General features: G+C 36.9%; 1 protein-coding gene across 15 annotated transcripts in view; it reads right to left on the bottom strand.

Moving 5' to 3' along the window:
* Positions 1-21,985, bottom strand: part of RPS6KA3 (ribosomal protein S6 kinase A3) — a 113,692-nt gene that overhangs the window by 57,170 nt on the left and 34,537 nt on the right. Inside the window, exon 1 of one of the 15 annotated variants that reach the window (XM_032389701.1) lies at positions 8,237-9,338. The exons of the other annotated variants lie outside the window; for them this stretch is intronic. Coding sequence (XP_032245592.1) covers positions 8,237-8,275 — 39 coding nt within the window. The 5' untranslated portion in view covers positions 8,276-9,338. Of the gene's footprint in view, positions 1-8,236; positions 9,339-21,985 lie in introns of those variants that run through there. 15 annotated transcript variants of the gene reach the window in all.

Here is a 21,985-nt window from a genome sequence, read left to right on the forward strand (position 1 = left end):
GAAATATAAGCCAGTCAAAGACTATTTTTCTTTTTTTGCCTATAATGTTTTTTCCTAGTGCCTAAGTATTATTAATAGAATCGAAATGTGTTGTACACAAATAATTCATTGTTTTTATTATTGTTGTGTTCCATATGCATGTTTGAGCTCAATTAGCATTTTCTGAGATAGAATGTTGGCTATATATGGAATTACAAAGATTTCTCAAAAAGATATACTGGTATACTAATGTGGCAGGTTTTGAAAATGAGCAGTAAAAGGAAGAAAAGCTCTTATAGGACAAGAAAGGAATCTAGGCCCACTATTTTATTCTGTAAGACAGAGTTTGTAGACTGTGCTAATACTTAGGCAGCTTCATCATTTTGGATGCTCTCAGAACTGTGGCAACAATAAAACAATCCCCTAATATGGTTTAGTCCTTTATTTTGTAATTTCACATGCACTATCTCCTTTATTTTTCACAACCATCCTGTGCAGTAGGTGTTAGCGTAGAATCAAGCATTACTTGACTCTGAGACTCTACCCCCCCTTCCTGTGCACCCCTTCTCTGCAAATGAGACTGGTGTATAGGGGCTCAAGAGTGATAGCTATTTGTAGCTACATTAGGAAAGGCAGGAAGCAAATTACCAAATTCTTCTAAGAAAATTTTCAAAGAACAATGTATGTGTGGAACTGATTAAAACCCAGCAAATATTTATTAAGCACCTACCATGTACCAAGCCTGGTTAGGTGCTTTTTCACCTTTTATCTTATATTTATTGCTTCATAACAAATCTTTCACTACATATCAATGTTAGAGAGGGCTGATAACAACAGGGTGGAGTATACCTCAGAGCAAGCAAAAACATCTCAGAATACTCTACAGACTCCCCCATTCATCACTAGAAATTTGACAGATCTTTTAAAGGCTAAATGGTTTGAATACAGATTGAAGTTTAAAGCGATTAAGTAAAGATCACAAGCGAATAACTGGCAGATTTATGGATCAATTCCAGGTTCCGACTTCTAATGACTTCTAAAACAAGGCTCATAGCATTACACCATACTGAGACTGTCATAGGCTTCTGTGGTTCCCCATCCAAGATCAATGACAGGAACATACACACTTACTCCCTTGATCCTTGTAACTGGTCTGTTTCTCTTGGGTCAGTTAGCTACAGTGATTAGAGAAATGTCTCTGAACTTTTAGTAGCATATCCTCATCAGTTAAAAAAAACCTCTGTTTTGTGTATTTGTACATTTATTGGCTTAAAAATTATATATACTTTTTGTATTACTAAATTATATACATTATACATGGAAATGAAATTATAAAGAAGTTCTCCTCTTTCTTTTCTGTAACCCATAGTGCTGTCACATTGCACTTTAAAGACTAGTAGATTACAGATTTAAACTCAAAAGGCCAAGGTCATGGGTTGGATTCTAGCATGTGCCAGTCAGCCTACTATGGAAAAAACTATCTGTTCAAGAGCCTAACTGGAATCTAACAGCCATTTATGCCTTTAAATTATGAGGCTGTGAAGAAGTATACTCTATAACATTCCAAATGTCTTATCAGTTTTCTTTCTTGGGTAAGTGGGATGTAATTTTAGGCTGCAATATTGTTTCATCTTTTATTTCATAAAAATACTATAATTATGTGTCACAAAGATGCAACACAGGCAGGGAAGGATCACTGAATTATAAATGTTTTGCATTCTGCAGCAGGCATATAGGATCAAGTCTTACTCTCATAATGAGAGCTACAATCAGGTCATGGGTCTCAAAATAAACAGCAGTAACTATTCAAGAAAGATTTTGTCTTGGATGACTACTCTTCCTTTCCTCTCATGTCAAACAAGTTACCAAAAAACACAGAATCTCCCTTTGAACCCTTCATTCAACAAACATACACTAAAACATCTACTGTGTATCAAACATGGAAATGGGAATACCCTTCTTTCTTTCTTTTTTTCCCCCCCCTATTTCCAATAGCATCACCCAGGAACAATTCTTCATTACCTTTCCTGTGGAAAACTGAAACTAGCTTGGTTACTCATAATGCCCCTTTGTGCCACTGCCAGTCCACTTCAACCTCCCAACAAATTCATTTTTTTTTAAGATTTTATTTATTTATTTGACAGAGAGAGAGAGAGCGAGAGTGAGCACAAGCAGGGGGAGTGTCAGGCAGAGGGAGAGGGAGAAGCAGGCTCCCCACTGGGCAGGGAGCCCGAAGTGAGACTCGATCCCAGGACCCTGGGATCATGACCTGAGCCGCAGGCAGACGCTTAATGACTGAGCCACCCAGGTGCTCAACAAATTCATTTCCTGAAAGGAGATAGCTCCAGTCATATGACCAGACTGCCCAAAAACTCCTGTAAATTTTCCTAAATTAAATGTACTGCTTCACCTTGGCATGTAAGACCCTCTACAATATGGCTGCACTTAGTTTTATGGTATTATCTCCCAACATTGCCTTACACATAATCTTTTGTCAACCTGGGTTATTTCTTGTTCCTTAAACTTTTTGTTTTTAAAATTAAATATGTGCACATGGATGACAAATCAAATAGTGACAAAATACCCTATGATGAAATGCAAGTCTCCTCTCACCCCCATACCTAGGCTTTTAAAAAAAGTTAGTTCCTTTTGCACTTACATTGGTAATTTCTTGGTTTATTAAGACAATGCCTGCTGATTTAAAAATAAGATGAAGGATTCACTCATACCCCTTTCATCATCTTCTTCCCCACTATTTGATAATTATATTACTGTTTACATAAATTTCTCATCTTTTCTATTAGTTTTGGATAGAATCCTAACTCCTCACTTAGTTTTGTTGTTTTTCAAGATTTATTTATTTGAGAAACAGGGAGAGTGTGCAAGGGGGGAGGGGCACAGGCAGAGGGAGAGAGAGAATCTCAAGCAGACTCTCCCCTACCCCAGCACAGAGCCCAATGCGAGGCTTGATCTCATGACCCTGAGATCATGACCTGAGCTGAAACCAAGAGTTGGAAACAACCTATTGAGCCACTCAGGCACCCCCTAACTCCTCACTTTATAAAAGGAGGTTAATAGTGCCTGTACTGGGACGCCTGGGTGGCTCAGTCAGTTGTCTCTGCCTTTGGTTCAGGTCATGATCCCGGGTCTTGGGCTTGAGTACCGTATCAGACTCCTTGCTCAGCGAGGAGGCTGCTTCTCCCTCTGCCTGCCGCTCCCCCTGCTTGTGCTCTCTTGCTGTCTGACAAATAAACGAGTAAAAAAAAAAAATCTTAAAAAAAAATAGTGCCTGTACATTTTTTCTCTGAAACTTCCCTAACCTGCTAGCTATATTTTTACGTTATTAATATTGAGAAAATTAACATTCTCTCCTGTAACCACAACCAAACCCTTCATACTGTCTCCACAGCCTGATTTTAAAAGCAAAAGGCCCATACATCAGCATTCACATTTTTATGACAATATATTGTTTAAATGCAGGCTAGAAAGTACATTAAATTTCCTTTTATATGGGCCCATAGCAGTGACTTCCAAGACAATCCGAGGGGACTTAAAAAAACCAAACTAAAACAATACTTCATCAAATGCTTAAATTCATGATACATTTTACTTTGAGTTCTATTGGGACCACGAATTTTTTACATGTTTTTCTTTTTTTCCTGTTTCTAACAGCCCCATCATTCCTGGCGGGAGGGAAAGGTTAATCTGACCATTAGTCTTAATTTTTCCTTAACCCTTTACCATACTTCCCATTCTTCTGAGAGCCCTCTCTTACCCTCCCATCAGGAATGATTGGTCTCTAGGCCTTGCTGCACAGCTATTACCTCCAGATATCTCTTCAGGGCTTTCCTGGTCGAACCCACTCTTCTCAGTTTCCCATATCATTCTCTTTCTTAGATTACTCCCTTGTAACTTCCTAAGAAAGGTAATGTGGAAAAAAAAATTTCTGAACCTTGCACATCCGAAGATGCCTATTTTGTCTTCATATTTGTATAGTTTGGCTTGGTACCAAATTATAGAATAAAAACAATCTGGCCTCGGGGGTGGCTGGGTGGCTCAGTCTTTAAGCGTCTGCCTTTGGCTCAGGTCATGATCTCAGGGTCCTGGGATCGAGTCCCACATTGGGCTCCTTGCTCAGGGGAGAGTCTGCTTCTCCCTCTCCCACTCCCCCTGCTTGTGTTTCTTCTCTCGCTGTGTCTCTATCAAATAAATAAATAAAATCTTAAAAAAAAATAAAAAAAATAAAAACAATCTGGCCTCGAACAATTGATGCTAATGGTCCATTGCCCTCTAGCAGCCAGGACTGCTACTGAGATGGGTGATGCTAGCCTGATACACATTTTTGGGAAGGTGAATTGTTTTCTTTCCAGAAGCTTTAAGAATTTTCTCTATCCTTGTACTTCTGAAATTCCACACTAGTGAGATAAATATGGGTCTTCTTTCCTTTAGAATGCTAGATGGTTGGTGAGCCTTTATAATTTAAAGATCTGAATTCTTTGCCTCTGGGGGAATTCTAACATTTTTTTTTTTGATAAATTTCCTTCCATCAATTTTTCAGGGTTTGTCTTTGTGCAACTCCTCTATTAGTTAGGTATTGTATGTCTGGAATTGAATCCTGTATGTCACTTATCTTTTTTCTCCTATTTTCCGAGAGACTTCCTTGGTTTTATTTTCCCACCCTCATACTGAATTTCTTATTCTGGCAAATCTTATTTTAAAATAAATTTGCAAGTGCTCCTTTTGTCAATGTTTCTTAAAAAAAAAAAAATAGCAACTTCCTCCACTCCCTACCCTCTTACCCCAAGAGGGATGCAATCATTCCAAACCTCTTTAGGATATAAACTAGAATTTCAAAAGTCTTTTTCTACATCGGGGCTCAGAAAGTGCAAAACAGTGTGCTTGGGGGTGGAGAGAAAAGATCGAGGCCTATGGCCCAAGTTCTAAAGACCTGTCACTGTTTTATCTTCAACACATTTTTTTGTTCCTTCCAAGTTTAAATTTTTACTAGTCACATTAGCAAGCTACCTTCTATCTACTTTTATGTTATACGGCCATAGCAGTATAATAGGCAAAATACCCTTGGTTGGTATCTTAATGCCCAGAATGTGCTTAATGTCACCAGTTTTTCCAAGTTATGGGACCATGGGTATTTTAGAAATGAATTTGAGGTTCAACTAGGACATAATATTAATGCTTGGGCAATCTTGGACAACAGGTAGAAAAGCAACAATGTGCTCTTCTAGCTCATACCTAGAATCTAATGAGATGGATGCAGAGAGGAATATCAAATTTCCAAAGGCACTGATAATCCAAGCACACACATTTGCATGTGACAAACATATCATGTGAATAAATCACCTGTAACTGAAATAAATCTGTCACATGGAAACACAGAACTACAGTTTGACCGTTTGTAAAATTGTGTTTTTGCCTGTAAGCACACAGTAAAGCAACTATAATTTTATGGAAAAAGAATTTTGTCAATGAAGTTGAGCACAGATTTAAGTTATACCCATTATTCCCCTGTGAGGTTCACATATTTTTACATTCTCTGGTACAAGTATATTTTAAATTATACATGGATAGCTGCCCATTCATCATCATGAAAAACTTACACTGTGTATTTCTAAAACTTATGGTAAATTCTGTATTTTATTTTTACAAAGTCTATGTTTATTTGATAAGTAAAGTTCTAGCTGTAGGTAAAAGTGTGAGGCTGGCGGCTGGTCTCCATCACAACCCTGTATCATCTGTCTACAACCCCATCACTTTCAGGTATTTCCCACCCCCAGCCTAGATGTTCAATACCCTGAAGCTATATATGGGAATTCATTCATTCATCCATTTAAATATTTATTTATTGAGTACCTAATACATGCCAAGCACTCTTCTAGATGCCTGAGATATATAATAAATGGAATAGACCTAAAATCTCTGGCGTTTGGGGGAGAAAACAAACAGTAATAATAGGTATATTCATGTTAGAACAAGATAAATACCATGGGAAAAAGATACTAAGTCGGGTAAGAGGAATCAGAAGTGCAGGGATAAAAAGGAGAGCTTACAATTTTAAATAAAACCATCACTGCAGGTTTTACTGAAAAAGTGCTATTTGAGTAAAGACCAGAAAGACGTGATGGAGTCAACCATCTGGGGGAAGAGCATTTCAAGCAGAGACAAGCCAGTGCAAAGGCCAGTGTGGGAGCACACATGGAGATCAGTGTTTGGATCAGAGAGGAAGAGAAGAACAGGTCCAAGAGGGGACTAAAACTCAGGAGACTCTGGTGCTTCTGCTTCTTCCTAACTGCCTGGTTCTAATGGAAATGTTTCTGATCTGTAACATATTCTCTTAGGCCCATTCCTTTTTGTTAGAAGGCAATTGAGATTATGAACCAGGTAGTGTGCTAGGTATTAGAGATACTAAGATAAAGAAGAGTATCTGCCTTCTAAGAATTTACTTAGGGTTTCAAAGATTTATTACTGGATAAATACTTGTTGAGATGTGACCCATGATAGAAAAAAAACAAGGTCAATTCAGTTAACAAATATATAATTTTAGGAATTCTATAAAGGATGTCATTTTAGACATCACAGAAAAATGGCAGAAGGAAATTCATGGGCAGGTGGATCTTTTGGTGTTCATCCAGTCACACAGAAAGCCACCTCATTTGCTTCCCAGGACCATCAAGAGGTCTGTAGGTTCCTTCTTAAATGGTCCTTAAGGTTCGCCCTTTAATGGAAAAAAAATTAACTTAATGTTTCCTTTTTAAGTTGAGAGGAAAAAGATACAATTTTCTTCTTAAAATGTAAAAGGATTAAAGAAAAGGAACAGAAAATGATGCTGTCTATTTGAGACAGAAAACCTAATATTGTAACACACTACCATTAAGTAAACAAACTGCGTGATATTAATTGATTTTAAAGAATGATTCAACTTTTGGCATTATGCCCTGACTTGTATACATAATTTCCTTTTTCCTGCCCTCCCTTGGGTCAGGAAGTGTGTTCTTAAGGCATTTGTATTTTCTAAATTGTTTTGAATGTCAGAAAATACGGATGAAACTTGAAGTAAATTATTTAAATGTTCCTTGGTAAAAACTAATAAATAAATCTTTTCTAACCATGGATATGTAACTATTTTTTGGCCTAACATAAAGAAGACCTTACAAATGAAAAATGTATACTTCATTTGCCTCTTGAATGTAATTCATAATTCAAGTATTAATCTCTATACAGAAACCTAAGGTTCTATAACATACAGTTTTTAATTTTAAAAAGAGATGTTAAATTTTTAGATGATCAAGATACATAAAAATTTGGCTGGGATACATAATTAGGCTGGTTATTCAAGCCATGCTGAAAAAAAAAAAAAACATTTTAAGGTATTCTGGATTACAATTTGACCAAATCCAATTTACTTATTTGCCAATGGATGATAAATATGCTCAGCATTTTTCATTTAACCAAGTTCTCTAAGCGTATTCCAAGCCAGCTTCTATGTTTGAGAAAACAGCATTGCTGTTCTCCAGACTAACATTCCTAATCACTGCTACAGAGAGCACAGTTTTCTCCTAATCGGGAATCCCAATCAAAAAATTAAATTCTCTTTAAAGAACAGCAGGATAGCACAATTCTCATGGCAAAATATCGAGTTAATTTGGCAGAATTTTAGATGAAACAAAATGCAAATTATCATTTGCTAAGCACATTTTAACAAAGTAATGCTTTGAAAACTGTGCCTATTCTTAGATAAAATTACTTAAAGTTACTTAAATACAGTTGGTTAAAAACTTCAAAATTTGAAAGGAATCAATTTCAACAAAAGTCTGACTTTAAGGTCTTGACTGTTTAAAACAATACATTCTCCAACCCATCAAAATATTGCTTACATTATAGTAATCTCCTAACTATCAATAAGTTCACAATTTTGTTCATGCCTGGTTTAATCCTGAAAGTTACTGTCATCTGCTTTATTATACAAAATTACAAACACAAGCAAAATAAAAACTACTCTACCACTAAAAAGCCAATGTAAAAATAAATTTACAAAATATACAATTGAAACGAATAATACATATAGGTGGCTTACTTTTAGCAAACAGAAATACTATCCCTTAAAAGTTCTTTAAAAACTGGTTTTGAATTTTGAAAAGCTTCTTAAAAGAACATATAAAATGAAATAATTGTTTAATTAGTATAATTATACTGAGCTCCAACTAAAACATTTTAGTTTTTACAGAAGTTGAACAAAGCTTACCTGTATAGAGCGAACACGAAAAGACAAAAATTTAAACATGGCTACGAAACCATGATGGTGATAAAAGAATTTCTGACCGTAAAACTTAGGTTGGAAAGGGAAGGCCAAGCCCCTGCAAAGTTTTCTCCTACCAGCTGTTCCGGCAATTAGAAAATTTCCTGTCAGGCGGGTCCTGAAATGCTAGAAAAAGAGTCCTGACAATTTTCCTGTGGTAAAAGAAAGGAGAAACGTAATGGCGAGGGCACTATGTAGCTGATAGGTAGGGAGGCCAGAACAGGAAACCAAAACAGATTTGCTGATAGCAAAATCCTGTTGAAACGTTCTTAACTCCTGGTTCCCAGGAACCTAGACAATTTTCACAACTAGTGAAATGAACATTATTTTTAGAATCCTGAGAAATGCCAGTATTTCTTAACTATATGACTCTTTAAAAGCAAATGAAACTAGTCAGCACTATTAAAATAGTAAGTCACTGATGCACATGTGAAATTTTACCCTTTGTAATGTTTATACACACACTCTAAAGGATAGTCTCAAGACTATTTTAAGGTTATATGTAGACAAGTCATGGGTGTTCCCTGTCAATGAGGCATTGTTTCATAACTATGGGAAGAAAATGACCACATGCAAGAAACTTTTTGATTGTGATATAAGGACAAATTCTTCCTGTCTTAAATGGAAGTAAATTATATTTAAATTCACATTGGTTATAGACATCAATTATCGGCCAGGTTAAAGACTTCAAGGTCTATAGCTAAAAATCCTAGTTGATAAAATCTAAGTTAAAAGAAAGACCAACCCCTGGGTTATTAGTGAGCAAAAGGAACACTTACTGATATAAGCCAAACTGGAAATGGAGAGGTTAAGTTACCGGACAATCCCTTACTCCATTTCATTCTCTAATAGCCTCTAGAAGTTCTTCTAAGGTATTTTTAATTTGGAAAATAGTTTTTAAAATATGCCAATAATCAAAATATGATCACAGAAATAGTGCCATTTAAACAAAACCCAAGGACAGAAACATCAAGAGCTGTGGGAAAATGCTCTACTTGATGTGTATTTAACCTATGTGGAAGCAACAAACACATCAATCATTAATATATATAACCTATACAAATTTAATGAAATAACTGAATTTTCAAAACCTGAAGACAATTTATCATATGATTTCACTCATATGTGGAATTTAAGAAACAACAGATGAACACAGGGGAAGGGAGGAAAAAATAAAATAAGACAAAATCAGAGAGGGAGACAAACCATAGGAGACTCTTAACTATAGGAAACAAACTGAGGGTTGCTGGAGGAACCATGGTCAAGGCAGGCACATATTCGATGATGCAGCTATCTATAATGAGAGCTCAGTTCAGCACTACTTTACTGAGCAAACGTTAAGAGTGTCCATTAGGTGCTACACGTGCCATATGAAAGGCCAGGGCTCTTCCTGCCGTATCAAATTTTTGCAGCTATGTTCTATAATGTTCTATATATGTTCCTGCTGCATTTACCTTTTATGGCAATATTTTATAAATGACCTAACAGAAGCTGAAGAATAAAAAAACTGCTCAATTTAAAAAATTACCTTACTTAACCAGGTACATTAGAATCAACTGGAACCTAAATAAATGTCCAAGATAAAATTTTGAATTCTGCTAGGGAATTGTGCAGTCCTCTTGATTAAAAATGCATGCCTCAATTTTTCAGCAAGGAAAGCACTTAAGAAAACTTCCATTAGAACATCAACCGTTCATCTCCCAGAAGGAATTATTTAAGTCTCCTTATAATGCTGCAAAAGGGCAGCATGGTTAGGACAACCACCTAACATAAAATTGCAGTCTGAACATGAGATGCCTTTTAAGACTGTCAAGAAGCAGCAAACAGCAATGGTTACTGCGCAACTGATTAAGACGTACAAAACAAATAGGATTGTCTCTGTATACAGCACTCATCAACTTTATTCAAGTAATACTTAAGAAGCAACCAAATAACCTTTTTTGAATTTAAAGGATTAGTTTGAATTGGCTTTAATGACTACTGATGCTCAGGTTAACAGTCACGTTTTGTTGTGTGCTGTGCTTTTTAATATTAACACTAAGAAAATGAAGCAGTATTTCAGATATCAAAACCTAAAATAAGTCTGAGTTGAAATGATACCTAAATTAAAACAGTGTAGTACTGCTGTGTAAAAGATAAACAGAGTGTCAGAAAAGAATAAAAGAATAAATTTGACACTTTACATCTGACGGAATGTTAGGACATTTGGCTACCTGTCTGGGAAATGCAGAAGCCATAAAGGAAAATATTAGTATAGATTTGATTATAAAATTCAACTTCTCTATATCAAAAGGTACCATAAATAAAGTTTAAAAGACTGGTTCACATGATTGGAATCCCTTATAATCATATTACAACTCAGCACTAAGCAACAGCTTTATTTGGGTGTTAGTTGAGTCCTAACCAAAAATGAAAGCGCTTAAGGCCCTTTGGTACATTGCTTAAGACACTGATTACTGTTTAAGCACATGCCACTGCCCCTACCAGATTAATCTTCAGAACAGGCACCATACTTATCTTTGTATCCCCATAGCAAAGAGCATATAGTAGGAATTCAAATAATGGCTGCTTGAGTAAGAAGTATCATATGCTGAAATCTGAAATGGATACTACTTGTGTGGCTGTGTGCATGAAACTAGGTATTATTGTTTATATTTTTCCTGCTTCTTCTGACTTGCTTTAAATTTATCTTAATAAAATTTCAGCTAATCTTTCTTTATTCTTATATCTTACTAGTTTTAATGTTTATCTTATTCAAAAAGTAAATTTTATTATAAAAAGTATATATGTCCATTACAGAAAACTTGAACAATAAACAAGGAGAAAAACAAAGGAAAAAATCACTATTTTGGTGCTTATCTTTCTAGTCTTTTTCTGTATACACACACGTCCACACTTGAAGCATACTATACATATTATCACTTTTTTTCGGTAAAGGGCCAGACAGTAAATGTTTTTGGCTTTGCAGGCCATATGGTCTGTGTCAACTCTGCTACTGCAGTAGGAGAAGGAATGGGTGAGGCTTAATATATAGCCAGAATAATCTTAAAACAGAAATCAGACTGGGTCATGCCCCTACCTCACCTCAGATTCTTCAATGGTTTCCTGTCACAGAACAAAACCCAAATTTCTCAGTCTGTGGACCATAAAGCAGGCACTAACAAACACTACTTGATGATGACTTGGGAATATACTCACTAAATCATTCAGATACAATGTCAATATTTGGTTTTAGACATTATTTTATCATGTTAAGGTCAGATTACTTCCTCTTTACTAAAAGAGGAATGAATAGTCAATTTTATATAATGTCTTATTATCTATTAATATAGTCACTTAATTTATCTCCTTTGACCTAATGATTTGATAATGTAGATCAACAGATGTCCTGATATGTTTGTATTTCTGGGAAAAATCCATTGTTTTAATATATGTATTTGATTTGTAATCTTTTAAAAGGATTTTTGCATCTATATTCGTAAGTTAAACTGGCAGTTTCCTTTTGTGCGTTAACTTTCATTTTCAGGGCTATGCTAACTTTATAAAACAAACTAGAAGGCAATGTAAATTTTTTTCCTATGCTTTGGGACAATTTAAAGACTACAAGAATGATCTATTTCTTGAAAGTTTCAAAGATTTCTCCATGAAGTCACAGGGGCCTGGCACCGTAGTTGGAAGGCGGAGAGTTTAACGCCTTAAATTCCTCCCTTGTTATTGGTATATTCAGTTTTTCTATCCCTTCCTAAATGATATCTTTAGATTTTCCTAGAAAACCACATTTCAGCAAGACTTTTATGTTAGTATACAGTTACACTTAGTATTCTATGTTTTTAAACTTAAACTTAAGGAACATGTCAAGCATATCTAAAGTAGACAGATGAGTATAACAAACCCTCATGTACCTATCATTCACCTTTAACGATTACCAACTCACGGCCAGTCTTGCTTCATACACTCACTTCCCCCCATAACTAATTATTCCCATAATTCATTCCCATAATTAATTATTTTGAAGCAAATCCCAGATATTATATCATTTCACCTATAAATATTTCTGTTGTTAAGATGTTTTAAACTCTTTCCTATCTGTGGCTGTATCACATTTTGCTTTCTGAATGTTGTATATTTGCTTCCCCCTCCACCCCGTTTTCTCATTCACTGATTTTGGAATTTGTATTTAATTCCTTGTTCTTGCTCTCTAGAAGCTTACTTTGTAGTTCTTTTTCTAGCGTCTTTCACTGAAATAAATTCCTTTATTTGAATTCTCATTCATTAATAAATTTTTCTTTCTTTCAAGTATAATTCTAACAATATCATTTAACATACTATATTCTAAGCACTGTGCTTACATGAAATTATTTCAGTTAAATCTCACTACACTGAGATAAGTACTATTATCCATACTACAGATGCAGAAACTGAGGGGTAAAGAGAAGTTAAGGAACTTGTTGCTCAAGTTCATACTTTCTTGAAAGTCAGAATGGCTGTGATGTTGGTGGGAGCATAACCAGGCAAGTCTATCTGGGGAAGGAGTGTGTATTATGTATGGCCAGTGGCTGACTTAAGTCAGAAACCAGGAAGTGCTAAAACTTGTGATAAGACCCAGAAGACAGTATAGGGTCCATAGCAGAGTTCCTGAACACTTTTCTACAGCATACATTATATTTGTCTGGCAAAACCCCAACCCTGGTCAAACCCAATTATCAACCATTTTCTTAAGTCCATGAAAGCAGAACCATGCTGGAGAAAAGTCAACCCCTAGGATAGAAACTTAAAATGAACATGTTTTTTGAAATGAGTCCTTTGGATATGATTTTTTGTATGGATCAGTTTTTCAGGTACTGAAGGGTTTAATATCTAAGGGTTTCCACTTAAGTACAGAAGAATTATTCTCTAGCACACGTCCATCAGTAGATAATGTTGCAAAGTGCTAAAGTTCTATGGTTTTAAATTAGAGATAGGAAATATCACCAACCTTAAGCAAATGGTAGTGGCTTCCTAGAGCACTGAGATGGGTTCCTTCTAAGGTCCCGTCTCAATGACCCCTTGCACCATTTCCCACGAGCATGGAGAGAGGGCAAGGGGGCAGCTGTACCAATGCCCCAGGTAGGAATACTGCAGTAAGCAGTAATACATCCTAGGTAGTATTGCTTGTCAATCTAGCCACATTTTTTTTCCCCCTCATGTAAGTAAAGAGGTTACAACTTTCAATATATGACAGTATTTCAGATTGACTCAATAAACCAGTCATACTTGAACAGAACTTAATCAAATCAGTTTGCTCTCTTTCCATTTGTGTATCAGATCACTCAAACTGAAAAAATGTGTAGACTGCAGCAGAGGAGAGGCAATTTTGGATCAGAGGCACCATATGAGGTAGGCAAGCCATGAAAAAAGGGGGGAGATTTTATTTTTTTTAAAGCTCTTATGCATGGATGAAAGGGACACTAGGAAGTGAAAAAATAGCCCTGAAAGAGAGCCAAAAATGTAGCAAAGGGAAACCTTACATGTTTGGAAAATTTGCCAATTATACACATACTCGATTTAATGCCACCATGCAGTGCTAATTATAATGCTATTTATCTCAGAAATATTTTCCTAAGTGGTATATACTTACATGTACTAGATTATATTTTTCCCATGCTCTGAGTGCTAAAATATACTCTCAGCCAATGAGAGAACAACAGACAATACTCTACACAATTAATCAGTAAGTGCTGTCAATGTACCACTCCACAAATGTTCCCTGCCAATGAGAACTCTATTGTACTTTCCTGTGTTGAGTGGGTTTTTCACTGTCTATTGTCTACTACACTAGGGCTTCTCCTTCTATAGTTTATTTTGTGTTGAATCCACGATGACTGCAAGAGGTGTGCAAGTATATGCAGGACTCATGGCTATGAGTATCACTTTGGATGTTCAAATGCAAGGTTTAAAGCAGCCTGAAGGAACCTTCAAGGAAATGGAGGAAATCAGTGGACAACTGGGAACTGGTGAAATTCCCTGGATACTGTGAAGGCCATCATACACATTACTGCAGCCTTAGGGTTACTATATGAACAATTGCTAGAGTAACGGCATGTGTGTAAGTGGAAGAAATTACTACTAAAGGCCTATCATGACTTCAGGGGATTTGTAAAGAATGCGGGCACTGTCAGTGTACTACCTGTGTCCTTCATGGAGTGCTGCTCCTTAACCTGGCATTTAAGGTCATCTATGAACTATCTTCACTATACCTTTATAAGCCATTTTTATCACTATTACTTTTAACAAGCTTTCTCTAATTCTTGACAATCACGCATGTGACCATGATACAAGAGCTACAAAAACTGAGTTGATAAATGCAGTGTTTAAGACTGTAGTCAGGGGCGCCTGGGTGGCTCAGTAGGTTAAGCAGCTGCCTTCGGCTCAGGTCATGATCCTGGAGTCTTGGGATCGAGCCCCACATCCGGCTCCCTGCTCAGCGGAGAGCCTGCTTCTCCCTCTCCATCTGCCTGCCACTCTGCCTACTTGTGCTCTCTCTCTCTCTGTCAAATAAATAAATAAAATCTTTAAAAAAAAAAGACTGTAGTCGTATAATATTTACAAAGTTGATGTCATAAATAATTGATGTATGCATGGTCACCAGAAATAAATAATAAGAGAAACAGAAGGGTCAAAGGACCAAGTTAAGAGAAAATTAACTCATTTCACAATTTTGTCTGAGGCCAGGCCTATTGCCAGCCACAAAATTACTGGATACCACCATAGTTCCTAAGAAGCATACTTTATCCCTGGTGAATAGTCTGAAAGAATAGGATCAGACTCTGGAAGAAAGAGGACAGGAAAATGAACACTTATTGGGTTCTTACTTTGTGCTAGGTACTTATTTATCTCCTTTAATTCTGAAGCCTCAGAAGAACCTTTGCCTGGTACTGTAAGAACCACTAAGAGAATTATTTCCCAACTAAGCAAGAAATAGCTTTAATGATGGTTCTTGGATGACTACAGAGATGTAAACAGTCAAGACTCCCTAATAGCTAAACTGTGGAAAGAGCCTAGATGTCCATCATCAGATGAATGGATAAAGAAGATATGGTATATACATATATATGTGTGTACACACACACACACAGACACACAGACACACAGACACACACACACACAGAGGAATATTATGTAGCCATCAAAAAAGTGAAATCTTGCCATTTGCAATGACGTGGATGGAACTAGAGGGTATTATGCTAAGGGAAATAAGTCAATCAGAGAAAGTATCATATGATCTCACTGATATGAGGATTTCGAGAAACAAGACAGACCATCATAGGGGAAGGGAGGGAAAAATGAAACAAGATGAAACCAGAGAGGGAGACAAACCATAAGAGACTCTTAATCTCAGGAAACAAACTGAGGGTTGCTGGAGTGGAGGGGGGTGGGAGGGATGGGGTGGGTGGGTGATGGACATTGGGGAGGGATGTACTATGGTGAGCGCTGTGAATTGTGTAAGACTGATGAATCACAGACCTGTACCCCTGAAACAAATAATACATTATATGTTAATTAAAAAAAAAAAGACTCCCTATTTCTTCAGCATGGATCATGCAGAACATGGAGTCCTCTAGCCAATTGAGAAAAGGGAAATTCCAGAGTCCAGGAAGATATCTTGGCTTAAGGTACTATATAGCACTCTTATCTTCTTTTTTTTTTTTTAAGATTTTATTTATTTATTTGACAGAGAGAGAGAGAGCACAGGTAGGCAGAACAGCAGGCAGAGGGAGAGGGAGAAGCAGACTCCCCGCTGAACAAGGAGCCCGATGTGGGGCTCGATCCCAGGACCCTGGGATCATGACCTGAGCTGAAGGCAGACGCTTAACGACTGAGCCGCCCAGGCGCCCCAGCACTCCTATCTTCTGCTATAAAGGTAGTGTCTCCCCAGCTCCACCAGAATAAAGGCTAAAAATAATCAAGTCTCTCCAGCAGGGGAGGGAGCACAAACGACACCAGCTAGAACAAGTTAACTGGTGAAAAATTCAATGAATTATACATAAATATGGATTAATATGCAAACATCCCTGGGGGAGGGAGATAAAGGAAGGTGATGACTACCTGTTATATTCTGGTATGAAATCAATTTAATTGGATAAAGTTCTTATATTTTATGAGATACATGGAGAATATAAAAGTTTTTACTTCAGGTGAGTGAAGACAAGAAAGGATTGAACTTTTAAAAAGCCAGAATAAAGGAAAAGAGTATTAAAATTTCAGGAGATGGAAGAGAAGTGGATCTAGGATCTGGGAAGAAGGCAGAATGCAGGGCAAAGAACAAAGGGAAGAGAGAAGAGATGAGGTGTGAAGGAGGAAACAATCCAGCCAGAATGAAATGACTCTGCTACAAACAGAAACCAGGGGACATGTTCAAGATAAAACAGAGGGGGACATGTTCAAGATACAACACAGAGGCAGCTCCGTATGTCAAGAAGATCTGAGTGAAAGTATTTTATGTTTAGGAGAAATTCGCCTTTCCTTTATGGCAGGCAAGAATTCTACCACTGAACCACCAATGTCCCACTCGCCTTTCCTTTATGATTATCATTTTAGTCAAACCTGATTTAGCTACCTCTCACATTTTTCCCCCTTTGGCTTTTGTTTACACCACTGTCCCATGAGAATACCTTCACCCAAATATTGACATTTACTTCTAAAAACCTATACCAAAATTTTATGTCTTCTGTGGATTTTTACCTGATTATACCAGTTATAACTAGTTTTACTTTAAATTCTAGTTAACATAGGGACGCCTGGGTGGCTCAAATGGTTAAGCATCTGCCTTCGGCTCAGGTCATGATCCCAGGGTCCTGGGATCGAGCCCCACATCGGGCTCTGTGCTCAGCAGGGAGCCTGCTTCTCCCTCTCCCTGCCTGTCTGCCTACTTGTGATCTCTCTCTCTCTCTCTGTCAAATAAATAAATAAATAAAATCTTTAAATTTTAGTTAACTTAAATTTTTATCTATGGTTAGATGGTCAGATAGTACTGTAAGGCTTATATGACCAAAAAGCAGCAGTACCTAGTGCTCCTGGTACCCTTTCAGCTCTTTTCATTGCTCCCTCTGGTATTTATCTCTAATCAACACAAGAAACAACAGGTGTTGGCGAGGATGTGGAGAAAGGGGAACCCTCATGCACTGCTGGTGGGAATGCAAACTGGTGCAGTCACTCTGGAGAACAGTATGGAGGTTCCTCAAAAAGTTAAAAATAGAACTAATCTATGGTCCAGCAATCGCAATACTAGGTATTTATCCAAAGAATAAAAAAACACTAATTCAAAGGGATTCACGCACCCCGATGTTTATAGCAGCATTATCTACAACAGCCAAATTATGGAAACAGCCCAAGTGTCTGTCAACTGACAAACGGGTAAAGAAGTGGTACATATATACCATGGAATATTACTCAGCCATCAAAAAGAATGAAATCTTGCCATTTGCAACAACATGGATGGAGCTAGAGAGTATTATGCTAAGTGAAATAAGTCCATTATAGAAAGACAAAAACCATATGATTTCACTCATATGTGGAATTTAAGGAACAAAACAAATGAGCAAAGGAGGAAAAAAAAGAGAGGGGCCCACCATTGTTCTTAATTATAGGGAACAAACGAATGGTTACAAGAGGGGAGGTGGGGGGGAAATGGGTTAAACAGGTGATGGGGATTAAGGAGTGCACTTGTCCTGATGAGCACCAGGTGATGTACTGACATGCTGAATCACTACAGTATACCTGAAACTAATATTACACTGTATGTTAACTGGAATTTAAATAAAAAAGGAAAAAGAATAACCTTATACTACTTCCTCTTGACTCATCAATTTCAGATATTATCTTTAGACATCCTATTAGAGATGACTTAAAACTCATATCACAAATTTTGGTTAGATTAGTATTTAGTTTTTATATTATTATGATTATGCAAACACTGTTCACTGCCAAGGTAAGGAATATACTCTAGTTACATTTCTTGTGTACAACTTCTGTTTTCTTCTTAAGTTTGCAGTTGGTTTTAAAATTTGCTTTCTTTTTGCCTACAAATTCTTCTCACTCTGCCTCTTAAGTGAATTTTCAGTACTCCAACCTATTGGATAATTCATCACTTCTATTTTTTTCCCCTGGAGACAGCTTTCCTGGAATCATCTGTCTGCTTCAATCTGGACTGAGTACTCTCTAAGCCTACTGAATGAACTAGTCTTCTGAAGCACCCTTTATTCATCACAATGTGAAGGAACTTTCTTCATTGTGCTTATAAATGTTGGATCCTTTGTTGCCTGAATCTCATGTCTTTTTCTTGTTAACAACCATCTCATGTTGGCAGAGCCCACTTTCCAGCGACTTCCTAAAAATAGGTATATGTCTGAAAATATCTTGGTTGAAAATCATTTTCACTAAGCACTTCAAAGGCATTGCTCCTTGTCTTCTAACTTCCAATGTTGAAATGTTTGATATTATTTTTACACCCTGTCCTTTATATATTTTAAAAATCTCTTAAAAGCTTGTCTTAGCCCGCTTGGGCTGCTATAACAGAATACCATACACTAAGTCATTTATGATAAACAGTAGAAATGTATTTGTCAGAGTTCTGGAGCCTAGGAAGTCCAAATCCAAATCACCAGCAGATTTGGTGTCTGGTGAGAATCTGTTTCCTGGTTCATAGACAGTTATCTTCTTGCTGTGTCTTCACATGGCAGAAGGGACAAGGGAGCTCTCTTGGGTCTCTTTTATAAGGGCACTAATCCTATTTATGAGGCATCTGCCCTCATGACCTAACTACCTCCCAAAGGCCCCACCTCCAAACACCATTACATCAAGGATTAGGCTCCAACATATAAATTTTGCGGGGAGACACATTCAGTCCAATAAAACTTCTAGGGTTTTGTATCACTGGTGTTTGATAATTCACAATAATGATTCTTCTTGAGAGTACGTGTTTTGTTTGTTTTCATTAACAGGCTTTCAGTAGGCCATTTTAATCTAGCAACTCACAGTCCTCATATTAGGGAAAATTTTTTTTTGGTATTTTAGTACTCCATCTAATCTAAGAGCATGATTATCACTGTACCATTATAGAAGAAAATGCAGCCAATTAAAATGTGTCACACCATTGGCTTTAACAAACATTTCGATTTCAGAAATATTAAAATGTGGGAAAAAACAAATATATTTCTTTCCTAGTTTCTTCCTTTCCATTTCCCTGTTGTCTCTGGAATTCCTATTAAGTAGATGTTAGATTGCTTCTTTCTTTTTCTCTCCTATTTTCTATCTCTTTCTCTTACTCTGTTTTTTTTGGAGATTTCCTTAACATTAGCTTTTAAATATTCTACTAAAATGTAGAACATTCCTATCCCGTTTTTAATTTTCTGATTAAAAAAATAGCATCCTACTCTTATTTTAGCATATTAATTTTGTCTTTTAACACTCAGAAGGTAATAATTTAACTTTTCTTTTTCCTTTTCACTGCATTGTCTGTTCCTTCAAGAGCTTATTCTTTCATTTGGAAGCCTTTCTCAAATGTCCAGTGATATTTGGCTTTTCAATCATACTTAAGAGTGAGACACTAAGAAGTAGACCACATGTTCTCGAGCTTGTCAACTGTTAGGCTTTTTTGGTAGGTTAATTGGTCAAATAGCCTTTACATTGAAGATCTCCTAAATGTCTGTTTCTAAAGGTCTTTTATCAGGGACCATTCAATTTCTTCATGAAAGAAAGCTTTACTTTTCTGTCGGGAAGATATGGTCCTGGTTGGTGTAATGGGCTTTCACTTGATCTCCTTGTTTCTAGCCCACTGCCTCACACCACTTCCTACTATACCTGGGGTTCCCCAAGTCTGGAGCTATTCTGATTCATTTTTCTCTAAAAAATACACCCTGTCTCTTCCAGGGGTGGGAGAGAGGAGAGAGTGGAGGCTGTTTATACTGACATTCAACCACTCTCTGTTTTCAGCCCCATGCCATTCCTCCACTTTCCATGGTACCTGGTGACCTCATTCTTGAGCTCTTCTGAAGCTGTGAGGGCAATAAATAAGGCATGCTTCCTGCTGCTATACCCCTCTAAAAGCACTTAGGTCCTTTAACTTCCTCTTGTTATGACTCTTTTATCTACTTTTCACATTTCTATGTTGTGGTTCAAATTACACAAGTCTTCTAATTTAAAGATCACGTTTCTGTTTCTTATTCTCCTTGATGTTTTGGGTAATTATTTACCAGAAGAGAAGAAGACAAAAACAACTTTATTTTGCCATTTAAAGACTGCAAGTTTCCCTCATATGCTTTTGTATCTCCAACAACCTAGCAGAGTTCTTGGCACCTAATAGAAATTCATTAAGTGCTTGGTTAATGAATGATTAGCTGTAGTCAGAGTTCAGACTAAGCTGCTGAAACAAAAAGACCCCAAAATGTAATGGCTCAAACAAGATAAGTGCATTTTTTTTTTTTCTCATGGAGCAGTCCATAGGTAAGAGGGTAAATTAGGGTGAAGAGGTATCACACGATCATTAGGTCAATAAAGGACCCAGGTGTCTCCTCTCTTGTTACTCTCCATCCATCCTACAGTCTTGTTGTGGTCAAAACTGGCTATTCATCATACTCTGTGTTCTAGCCCATTAAAAAGTGGCCAATCAACCTACAAGAAAGCCTACTAGTTGACAAGCTCCATACATACAACTATCATCTCACAGTTTCTATGGACCAAGAATCTGGGCTAACAAACATGTGAGCTTGGAAGAAGAACCTTTTTCCATCAAGGTTCAGATGAGAATCTAGCCCTGGCCAACTCCTTCACTGCAGTCTGTGAGAGACCCTGAACCAAAGGACCCCGTTAAGCTGTGCCCAGATTAATGACCCACAGAAACTGTGAGATAAGAAATGTATGTTGTTTTAAGCTACTAAGTCTGAGGTAATTTGATATGCATCAAATAGATAACTAATGCAACATCTCAACTTTTGTTATTTAAATTATCAGTAACTGACAAAATGAAAACTTTTAGCTGTACATTAAAGGCAAATACAATTTAAAAGTATAAGGCTAATATATATTTTGACAATCTTTTGGATTTAATACCATCAATGAAATAGTAAATATTAGGCTTTTTATACTCAATCCTAATTCCTATAATCTGGAATGATCTGCTCAACAACTTCACCCACATTGCTAGTAATACTGTAGTCCTGTACTTTTTTCTTTTCTTTTTTTTTTTTTTGGAGGGGGTGGGAGCTAATGGGTGAATGTGGGGGGGGGGGGGAGGGGGAGAGGAAGGGGGACAGCTCCCCGTGTGGAGCTTGATGTAGGGCTCAATATCACAACCCCGTCCTGCACCTTTTCAACCTGGTTATAAAATGCAATTTTCTTCCAGATGTAATGTTACTAATGTCATGAGTACTCTGAGAGAAAGTATGAGCCATATAATATCACAATGGAAAATGTTTCTAGGCTACAGATAGAATAAAAAATTTGAAGGTTTTCCTTCCAAAGAAATTGTTACCTAAGAAGAACAGGTAACTGGTGGCAGAAAAATCAATATTAATGCTTACTGTTTGTTTTTATGTTTGCTTAAATGCTAATAAATATATACTCTAGATGAATGAAACAGAATGCCTCAAGTGGCCTGGGAGGTACAGAAATCTAGACTAAATGTGAAGGTAACCTCAGGCACAGGTCCCACGCTTGGGC

Source organism: Phoca vitulina, unplaced genomic scaffold, assembly GCF_004348235.1.
Source record: "Phoca vitulina isolate PV1807 unplaced genomic scaffold, GSC_HSeal_1.0 scaffold55, whole genome shotgun sequence".
In the NCBI taxonomy this organism is placed as follows: Eukaryota; Metazoa; Chordata; class Mammalia; order Carnivora; family Phocidae; genus Phoca; species Phoca vitulina.